The sequence below is a fragment of the Notolepis coatsorum genome (assembly GCF_963971535.1).
Source record: "Notolepis coatsorum genome assembly, chromosome: 1".
In the NCBI taxonomy this organism is placed as follows: Eukaryota; Metazoa; Chordata; class Actinopteri; order Aulopiformes; family Paralepididae; genus Notolepis; species Notolepis coatsorum.
In genome coordinates this window covers 110,226,733-110,238,262 of record NC_140165.1, presented here as the reverse complement: position 1 = coordinate 110,238,262, position 11,530 = coordinate 110,226,733, and the positions used below count along the sequence as shown (strand labels likewise).

General features: G+C 46.2%; 1 protein-coding gene across 1 annotated transcript in view; it reads right to left on the bottom strand.

The window, feature by feature from the left end:
• The window catches only part of LOC311247390 (mitogen-activated protein kinase kinase kinase 11), a 132,319-nt gene extending 123,082 nt beyond the window's left edge, over positions 1-9,237 (bottom strand). Inside the window, 1 exon segment of the mRNA XM_084337772.1 lies at positions 7,238-9,237. Coding sequence (XP_084193898.1) covers positions 7,238-7,994 — 757 coding nt within the window. The 5' untranslated portion in view covers positions 7,995-9,237.
• Positions 9,238-11,530: the final 2,293 nt, after the last annotated feature.

Sequence of the window (11,530 nt, the reverse complement as noted above, 5' to 3'; positions counted from 1 at the left end):
CGCAGCACTGTGCTCGCCAGGCTCCAACACACTGATGTATCCTTCCAAAGAAACACAATTCATGTCCCATTTGGCTAGCTGGTAAAGTCAAGACGTGTCTTCACATGTTCTATTGAAGGAATATCAACAAAACCGTACATGGTGGTTATCAAACAGTCCATAGACCTCGTACTTCCTACAATAGACACAGGGCCTATGGAAGTAATTATGTTTCATACAATATACAGTTTGCAACCATTTCTTCAGGAGAACATATATATATATATATAGAGAGATGCCTAGAGAGAGCTAGCGGTCGATAAAAGGTTTGAATAACAAACAGGCTGCGATAGTCGAGCATCATTGACACCATAACGACTGAATTTACATGGCCTGATGTACAGTCTCCACAGCATCATTTCCCTAATGCTAGAGGTGGACACGGTTACCGCTTCACTTAGCGACTCAGCTAAAGATAATAATACGGCAAAATGCGGGCTGCATTTTCCAGACTTTATCAGGCGCATAAAATGCCCTTATTTCCTTCGAATAAATACCTTTCGTGCCACCGGCGAGGGATGACATGTTTAAATTGCCCTCATACCTTCCCTCACTGAACTGAACTGAACAGGAGAATGTTGATGGGTGTGAGAGTGTACTGGTATATATGTATGCGTGTGTGTGCGTGTACGTGCAGCACTAGCGGGGTAGACGACTGCAGCTAGCTTCACACAAACACAGGGGATGTTTGAGTGGGCTGCAGAGTGGGGGAGATGGGGGCCGGCAGGCAGTGAGGATGTATCAGATGTTTGTTCGCTCATGGAAAGAAAAAGAAAAAAAGACATGTTGATCCAAGATCTAACTGTGGCGTCTTCCTGAGAGAAAAAAAAAAAAAAAAAAGGGCCTCAGAGTTCCGACTCCACCAATGCTTAGGTTGGCACTTTTCCCAGTGTTCCCAACTAAAGCGTATGTGAGATTAGAGACGCTGTGCGGCGCACACCGCCGATACCTGTTTTGTACGGGTGTATGGAGGCTTTGTGTCGACGGCCAGCCGAGTAAAGGTCAGATCTCAGATCGGGCGACTGAGCGCATGAGTTTGTATGCGTGGTGGGTATAATCGGGACAGGAGTGTGTTGAGTTGGGATTGTGTCACGCGCAGTGCGCCGCACATACAAAAACGGTGACTTGACAGTGTCTCCAAAGGTTGTTAGGTTATTTGTGTGGTGATAGCCGTGTGGCTCCACTGTGCCAATTCTCACCTCCCCTGTCTTGAACGTTGCTCGCATATACCCCCCACTGGCCGGTTGTAGGGAGGATAGAAGCCTGATACACGAGGAGGCAGCCTGTCACATCTTTCCACCTGCCAGCGCGGACTCTCATTGGCGAGGTGTAACGTGTGGGAGGCTCACACTACCCCCGCCATTTCCTGTCTCTGCTGTGCAGGCGTCCCCAACCGACCTGTTGGAGTCGCTGTCCACAACGTCCAGATTACCACCCATCGACTTCCCACCCGCTAACTCTGCCAATTGACTTAGTAGACGGCTGGCCCAAGCCGGAGGCAACGCCGACAGCCGGAGTCGAACCCGGTGTCTCTTGCGTTGGTGATGAGCGCAATGTCCGCTGTGCCACCCAGCCGCCCTCCAGACTAAAATACTTGTACTCTGTATTGATTAATGTCACAGATACTAGCACAATGCTATCGAATGATAATAAAAATGGGAGGTTGGTATTTGGTTAAAACTAGGGATGCTCGATATTGGCTTTTTACCGATACCGTCCAGCCCCGTGAGCGGATCGGCGCAGGCGTGAAATCCGCTCTTCGCTCTAGACGACTTGTTCCGCTCCGCTAAATCGCTCATGTTGACCCCGCCCCCAAGTCACTCTCCGCTCGCTCACCGCTCACCTTGAATCGAGCGCTCCCGCCTCCACATTGCTCGGCAGATTTTTATTTTCTTTGAAGCATGGTGTAATGAGCTCAAACTACAACAGTCTACACCCCCTGGGCCCCTTAACAATTGTTTGTATTGAGCCGTATTGTAATTGTACCCATTCTGCAATGTTAAATAACATGTTTATCCATTCACTAGCTCTACTAAGCGATGATAGCTAGCCTAGCCACAATGCTATGGTCGCTGCCATTAACGTTAGCATGTAAGCTAACGACAACAACAATGGCGTCATATACTTTTCTAACAGGATGTGAGTGACGGTTCACCCTTCTCATTGGTTGAAAATGGCCTTCATGTTTGTACATCGCCATCTGTTGCTTTGGCATTGTACTACATGTATATTACATCAGTGTTAAACCACTGTGAGCGGCCCGGAGTGGATTGGAGCGGAGGAGAACTCTCGCTCCGGACGTCGCGCCGACCCATTTTAAAACCCACTCCTCGCTCACGTCAAAACCGCCCGCTCATGCGCCGCGCGCTCACGTGCAGCGATACCGATATACCGATATTGTCCAACTCTTAATTTCCGATACTGATATCAACCGATACCGATATATGCAGGGTCCCCCCCCCTCCCCCATTTTTTTTAATAATTTCAGGTTATTAACATAACATATCTCTTGTTGTGGAATTAACACAACATTATGCATACTTTTGACAATAAATAAAATCAGAATTTGTCTTACTTGCGTGCCTGGGTAAATAAAGGTTATAGAAATGAAAAAAAATTTAATTTATAATATTTTTTAAACCGATACCGATATTTTCCGATATCACATTTTAATGCCGATATCGGCCGATAATATAGGTAGGCCGATAATATCGGACATCCCTAGTTAAAACTGAATTAAAAGAATCGAGTAGCCGAGAAAGATTTTAACAGGTACTTATATCAGTACTCCATTTTGGCAAGTACTCAACAGGAAGTACTTGGTCGGGTATGGGTGCTCCTCCACTTATTTAGTCAGTTTAGGGAAAATAAATCGACTTGCTTGTGTGTCTGATAACGTGGTGGGACCGGGCGATAGATAGATCTATGTATGGGAAACTCTGGAACAGGGAAAAGAGGGAGAAGGAAGGGTACCATGTGCCCCGGGCCCCGGCTCGCTATTTACTTTCAGTGGAATTCCAGTTATGGCCTCTGGCCCGCATCCAAGGTCTTCCTCTCTCTCTCTCTCTCTCTCTCTCTGTGTTTCCCTGCACTTTCTAGTTCAAACGTTCCCATTTAAGCAGTATCTTCCATGCGGGCCAGTGCGCTCCTCTGGTTAGTAACTCTTACACTACTGAAACTCTGGCTCTTGTTTCAAAGGCCTTCCTAGCGATAATAACTAATCAACGATTAAAGAAATTACTAAAACTATTACTAAAAACTATTTAGCCCGCTTCAAGTGTATGCTTTTTGTATTTTTTTCTCAGAATTCCGCAACTCCACGGGTCTCAATGACCGGTAGCCATTGCTACATCGTTATTACCACGTTCAGTTCTCAAAGTTTCATCTCGCACACAACACCGTGTGCCTGAAAGGGTTTTAAGGGTGTCGTGGTGGCAACACACGTGATCCGTTTCTCAGTATCCAATGAGATACTGAGGGTTAGATTTGTCGCAAAAGTGTTCCGTCCTAAATGTTCTTGCTGGACCGTGGACGTAGTTTGCCTGAATAGGATACAAGCCTCTCTTTGCTTGCTTTCACAAAACCCATTGGTGCAACAACTGCTAAATGAATATAGACTGAATGTCTTTTTAAATTAAAACACCACCCCCACCCCTCCCCCCCCATCCGCCTCCTCTTCTCTCCTTCACAACAGGATATTGCTCAGTGGCAACACAACAAGAGGTATATAGCTGTAGGGAGACAAGCCGGGGCAAGCCAGGGACAAAGATTCAAAGAAGAATAAAGAAAACAAGAGCAAGGAGGACGCGGGAGAGAGAGAGAGCGAGAGAGAGAGAGAGAGAGAGAGAAGCGATACCATCTTCCCACCACAGAGAGAGATTGTGTCACAGGGCTTGGCGATATGGAGGGGGGGGGAGAACTTGTGAACTTCAGAAAGACTTTTCAATAACAATACGTATATATATATATATATATATATATATATATATTTCATAAGACTTAAATATTCTGAATATTTTGTGACAAGATATAAAAAAAAATTGTCTTTGGTCACAAATGCTGTTTGATTACAGTCCCCTGTTGTTTGCGACCAAGATGTCTGTGATCGAATGATATGAATTTCCCAGATCCTAACCTGTTCCTCGCTGCTCAATATACAAACAATACAATACAGGGCTGCTTGTGCAGTGGTCCTGCTGGTGGACTCTCTTGGGGGGGGGGGAAAGAGAGAGAGAGAGAGAGAGAGAGAGAGAGAGAGAGAGAGAGAGAGAGAGAGAGAGAGAGAGAGAGAGAGAGAGAGAGAGAGAGAGAGAGAGAAGAGAGAGAGAGAGAGAGAGAGAGAGAGAGAGAGAGAGAGAGAGAGAGAGAGAGAGAGAGAGAGAGAGAGAGAGAGAGATTGAGCGTTCTGATGCTCCGTAGCTGAGCAGGATTGCATTTTGTCAACACAGTTGGAACCTGCTGGAGGAAGCGATATAAGGAAACGAATTGCCAATAAATGTGAAGTTATCTTTGAACCTGTTGTCAAGCGTCTTCAATATACCCCCCCCCCCCCTCCTCACTAATGGAACTGGTGTTGCAGAGTCAATCTGCATCTTAGTTAGTTAGTTTAGCCAGAGGCTACTAGCGTTAGCCATGTTGATCAATTCTATTCATGTCTCCTCCTCGACTTCCACTGTTTGTTGTTGATAACTGTGACGCGGCTCTCGCCTTCTGTAGTAGCGAAGCAATAGTATCTGCTGTGTCCTGTGTGCAGTCACAGTGCACTGCTGACAGAAGTGGATGAGAGGAAATTATATGAATGCATCGGTTTGACCGATGCAAAGACGCTACAACAAGATGCATCGCGAGTTCAGCCTGAATTGTAGCCGAAGCGCACTTATTGTACCGGTGCACTCGCATCGTGAACGTTTATGCGGCGCACCGATGCAAATCGATGAATCGTCACATCACTAGTGTGCCCGCGCGTGCACATCCGTGCATGTGTGTGTGCGTGCTTCCCCGTCCCATGAGCAACGCACCCCTGGCTAGATCAGTGGTTCTCAACCTGTTCTGGGTCAACACCCCCCTATCTGACGTCCGTGTTCCATAACCACCCTGAATGCGAATTTAATTTTCAGCTCTCAATTATGATTATTCTCTGTTCATCATGTGTATTTATGAAATTCTCAGCCATTAATTAAGTTTCTATTAGGCTCTGTTATTGGGTCAATTAAGCCTGTCAGTGTTGTGTTTCAAATAAAGGCTTCTAACAATGCGACCCAATAAAATCTTTATCATTGTTTTTTTTTTGTTCCAGTGAAGTTGTTCTGATATTATTATTATTTTTTAAGATAAATAAATTAAATAAACTAGTGCCCCCCTTTGAGCATCTCAACACCCCCTTTCAACAATTCTGCACACAGCGCCCCCCAAACACTCCCTGTTAAGAAACCCTGAGCTAGATGGTGGAATGTGTTGAAGGGGAGTTCGGCAGAGAGGCTCCCTTCGAGTAAAAGTTGAAAAAGGGAACGCCTAGAACTCAAGCGAACCTTGAAATTGGGAGTTTAGAGTCTAGAGATCTCCTGGCACTCACACCATCAAGGCCCACATTATCAGGACCCTATGGAATGTGTGTGTGGTGTCGTTCAATTCTCCCATTAAGAATGGAAAAAAAGAGCGAAGTCTGTGGATGTATCTTGTATTTCGTGGAACCTTGAAGGTGAGGGTTAGAACAGGTGGAGGAGTTCTTTCAGAGGCCATGGGGCTGCCGAGCAGGAAAACACACTCAGAACTGCAGATCAGGAGCCACTGACAGGGATCCTCTGTCAAGCTCTGTTAATGTCAAGGTCTGGTGCCTACGTGTCGAAGGTAGCGTCCCGAAAACCCTGACACAAGTCATTCCCACACACAGACAACCCCCACAGAGATTCAAAGTCCAAAAGTGTGAGGTGAAACGTTCCCAATGCAAATCCTGACCTTTGCTAGTCAAGCTGATCCGTTTATTCCGTCTGTGTGTTGTCGTGCATGCTACGCAGTGGCCTGGCCCAACATTAACAGCGTCCAGATCACATGATTGAGTATGAAGCAACACCACCACTATCTCAAACAATGACTTGTCATAATACCTATCACTCAACGCCCCTGGTGTTCTTTTGACTTAAACCATGATAGAAACTCGTAAATAAGATGGATCGCGTTGCTACACTGCATCACCCCACGGACGACAGTATATCTGCATCAAGACTTATTGTATTTTTTTATTTAAAGGTTACAATTGAATTTCCCTGATTCACGAGACGTTTTGGACTTGGGCGATTCTCAAACTATTAGAGCAGATACTCTCACGGAGGGAAATAACGTTGCCTTTGTTTCGAGGCAACGTCTTGCCGTCACAAAGGGTTGCCTATGTAAATGCTATATGTACACCATGTCCCTTGGATACTACGGGCCTTGCTTTACCCTAAGAGAACCCCCGTTGAATATGTCAGTGCTCTCTCAACCGTTTCAATGGAGAACTGCCAGGCTGGGCATAGGTTTTAGATGAATGACTTGGTACTCTGAGCCACAGAGGCAGGGGAATTCCAGTGATTTATTAAGGATAATAGCCGGTCAAACCTGTTTTTTTTTTATTGTTTTTTTTTATTTTATCTTTTCCCCCCTCCTTTTTCCTCTGATTTTCTCCCATCCCAATGTTAGTCGTTATGCCAATTCCCAATCCCCTTCCTGGTCGCTGCGCACTTACCCCCCACAGTCGGTCTGGGAGAGTGGAGGCTATCACGTGCTTCCTCCGACACACGTCCAGCCAATCAACCGCTTCTTTTCACCTGGCAGCGCGGACTCTCACTGAGAGGGCGTAGCGTGTGGAAGGATCACACTACCCCCCTTAGATCCTATCCACGCTGAGCAGGCGCCCCGAACCGAACTGTAGGAGTCGCTGTTTACAACGACCCGGACCCACCCCGCCAGCTTCTCCCCCCCTCTAATACTGCCAATTGTATTAGTGTGAACGGCCAGCCAAGCAAGCTGGTGACAACCCCGGAGCTGGGAGCTGGATTCGAACAGGCGAATCCAGCCGCTCCGAGGTTGGTTGACGAACGCAATCTCCGTTACGCCACCTGACCGCCCCGGTCAAACCTGTTTTAGTCTACTTCTATATCTCACGTACCAGGTGTTTACAGCCTGGTTGTCACTTTGTACACGGGCACATCTGTTGACTTACTGTTGTTCGACTTGAGGTCTCTGTGGATGACAGGGACGATGGCCTCCGTGTGGAGGTAGAGCATCCCTCTGGCTATCTGCACGGCCCAGTTGACCAGGACGTGTGGCGGGATGCGGCGGCCCGCCAGCGCGCGGCTCAGCGGCCCGCCGGAGGCGTACTCCATGATGAGGCACAGGTTGGGCTCCTGCAAGCAGACCCCCATGAGGGCGATGATGTTGGGGTGGGTGAGCATGGCGAACAGGCGTGCCTCCTGCTGCACGTTCTGCGCCGTGACGCTGATGTCCTCGTCCGGGTCTTGCCTGGCGGCCTTCACGGCCACCAGACCGCCTCGCCAGGTGCCGCGGTACACCTTGCCGAAGCCGCCCACACCAATGACCTCCTCCAGGCTCAGTTCACGAAAATCCACGGCCTCGGGTTCAAACGCTCCCACCGCGGCCGGGACGAGCTCCCCCGCCACTCCGTTCCCGGGCAGTTTCCCGTATCCATTGGGCTTGAAGGAGCCGTAGTTGGAAGGGAAGATGCCAACCTTGTTGTTGACCTTGCCCGCCCACCAGCCGTCGTCGCCGGATATGTCGGTGTCCAGCGACAGCACCTCCACCAGGTCACCTTTGCGCAAGGTGAGCTCATCTTTGCCGGACGCCTCGTAGTCGAACAGGGCCGTCCACACGGGGTTTGCGAAGTTCCCCTTCTGCGATTGATCCAGGTTTTTCCAGTTGGACAGCGGGCCGCGGCTGAATATGTTCTTCAGCGGCTCCATGGAGCCTCGAGCTGATTTTTTTTTACTGGATCCGATTCGGTAGCCCACGGGTTTGAAAATAAAGTACAAAAGAGTACTTTATTGCGCCTCTCTCCTTTTCCTGTCTTTCTTGTTGGCTCATCAGGGACCAATGAAATGTGTTCAAAGGCTCGACTAACAAACAGGCCACAGGATACTCAAAATGAATGGAATTAAAAGCTTGTCTCAACATCGAATGCATGAGTCTCCATTCGAAATAGCGACTATCGGACAGAAGCAATTAATGTGGACGATCCTGCCAAGTGTTTCAAAGCTCCGAGAGGCAGAACCGTCTCCACTCGATTGCATTCTGTTCATTTGATGTGCTGTGTGGTTTCTAAACACATGGTTTGAGCACATTATCACTGCTACCGCCTATAATTGGGGCACACAGTCACAATCATAATTATAATCAAATAATTAGCTGTTTGTCCTCATTTGAAAGGGGGGGGGGGGCACTAATTTCATTCTGATCAAAGATAAAAAAAAAAATAATTAAAAAGTCTAATACAAATGTTAAAAAGTAACACCTGTACAGTTGTACAATGTTTAGAAATCCAAGGGAACACTCCCGCATTCAGTTGTCCTTTTTACATACAATACAGAGTTTTCTGTATTTTTAGCCTTTAAGTGCAGTGACCACCACCATAAGCAGGAAACGCTGAGAAGTCGAGAAGAATAGCAGGAAAGGACCATTCAGTCCCTGCGAACCCGTGTTTCTACTTGAAGTCTCAAAGCTGTGTGAGTCTGTGACCGACTCGCGTTTTAATAAACCCACATCTCGAATAACGGCGTCTGACCCAAACTCTGCAGTGTCCCGTCACCAACAACAACACCCCGGGATCCTCATCACGGTCAAAACATCATCCATTACTTTGCGGTCTTGTCCGGTGGGGGAAAAACATAAACAATGTTTCTTTTGTAGTTGGACTTGTATTAATAATAATAACTTTTGCAACTGCCCCGAGTTTCTGGAAGGTCACTCCAACGCGTGCTGCTACTTTCCCGACAGAAACACACCAAAGAAACGTCGCGTCCCCGTGTTTAATTAAACTGCGCGGCGGCCGTGGTTCAATTCCAAGCGCGGCGACGCATCATCATGTCATTATTGTCGATATCCAAACAGCGCAATAACTCCATCGCACAGATCACACAGGCGCGTCCTCGACCCAGCAGTCAGTCAGTCAGTCAGTCCTCCTCCCTCGTCCACATCTCCAGCCACTGCGCGGCAGTGCGCGCCAGCCAGGCTCATGGAGTGTTGGGTCGCTCCTCGTCAAGTCGGAAATCTTGACGTTTTGTGGTGCACGTGCACATATACTTTATTATGAACATGGAGTATCACGAGACATAATCAGAAGTGTAATCACCTGTTTAATTAATCACCTGCACATATATATTGCTATTGCACTTTACTGTTACATGTACACTCTGGTTGTGGTTGTGGATGCCAAACTTATTTTCGTTGTACTGTGTTTGTTTGTTTGATTGATTGATGATTGAAAACTTTATTAACAGATTGCAGAATGGGTACAATACAGTACAGCTCAATACACACACAATTGTTAAGGGGATGCAGACCAGAGTTTGTCATATATGTTACGATGAATTGAAAATGGGGGACCCTGATGTAAACAAGACGAAAGTCTTTCTCTGGTCTGCATCCCCTTAACAATTGTATGTATTGAGCCGTACTGTGCTGTCCCCATTCTGCAATCTGTTAATAAAGTTTTCAATCAATCAGAAAGACTTTCGTCTTGTTTACATCAGGGTCCCCCATTTTCAATTAATCAGGACATATATGACATACATGACATACAGATAGACAGTACTGCTACATCTATACATTTATGACATACCAGATTTGCAAATACAGTACTGTTTGTGATACAAAAAGAGTATAGAAAAGAGTATATACATTTGACGTAAAAACTGTACGTTGGGTAGGTGGGGGGGGGGGGCTGTACATTGGAGGTGGTTCGGTGGGTGGGGTGGGGGTTGGGTAGGAGGGGTGGGTGGGTGGGAAACACTGTAGAACTGTACAAGCAAAACTGTACATTTGAATATTGACAACCATACTTGGTAATTTACTGTACATTGGAGGGGGTTGGGTTAGGACATTTACATGGGCCAGTTTCGAATTGCAGTCTCCCGTAGGTGTTCTTTGAGAGTGTTTTTGAAAGTGGGTAGTGATTCACATTCCTTTACAGCTTTGGGTAGGGCGTTCCACATTGATGTGGCATAATTGCTAAACGTGTTTAGTCCCTTGTTTGAGCCGAATCTGGGTTTAACATGATTTGTGGAGCTCCCTCTGGTGTTGTGATCAGGGTATTCACTGACCTTTGGGAAGTATTTTGACATGTACATGGGTACCTTGGTCGTGTAGTGTATCTTGTAGACCAGGCCCATTGTGCTGTATTAATGACAATCATTTGAATCTAATCTAATCTAAATATAATTTTAACATGCTGGGATTCCTCCAAATCTTCTCAAACCACCTGCATCAAGAAATAATGCTGCCTGGCATCCGATTGGTCCTGACTTTATTAACCTAACTAGCGACCCGAACACCTCGTATTTACCTTTGGTCACATGATACATTCCCGACTTGACGAGTGGATGAGGACCGACCAAACGCACCATTACAGTCAGTAGAGAGGGTGGGGTTTGGTTGGTGACTTTTTTCCTCACAACAGGAAGAGAATCAGATGACTGGCGGAGAGAGGAGGGAGCTGTAGTTGTATGGATAGACTGTTATTGTTGCATCTAGAGAGGAAAGCAATGTGGACAGTCAGTAGGCATACTTACACCTGTGGCTGAGTTGTTTTTTGTTTTTGTTTACAGTTTTTCTCAATTGCTTTGGTGCATTTCTCTGATCAGAATTAAAGTTCTCATAACTGTTAGTTCAACCTCCACAACATTTAGTCATTTGTGCACATCATAGTAGCAGTTTCTCATTCCTCCGAACAAATTGCAAATGCTTTTGGACATGCATCAATTGCTTTCATACAATTCTCTGCTGTTTTATGACATTATCATTTGCTTATGTCATGTCAGTCAAAATTAACTATACTTATGACTGCTGAATAGTCATTCCCTATAAAACTAATAGTCCTCATTTCATTGCTTGAGTCATTACATACAAAAATGTCGAACTAGTTGTCAAAATCTGTCAATCTTCACGGCCTCACAATGGCTGAGGCTGGTTGAAGGGTGCAGCCAAATGTTGAGAGAACCACTGTAAATAAAATTACTGTATTCAAACATTTCATCAGGAGAGCAGGTGTGTATACTGGACAGTAATTCAGCACTAAACAATCTGCACTGCACTACTGCCATTGTGTCATACATGAAGCTTGCAGTGGGACAAGAACTTGTCACTTTTTACATTTTACATTTAGACAGCTTTACTGCAGCACAGATTTACTGTATTGTAGTGTAAAGTAGTGTTACAGTAAAGATTTGCCATATTTACAGTATGGTACTGTACTGCAGCATTTTACAAGTGGGAAGCACTGTTA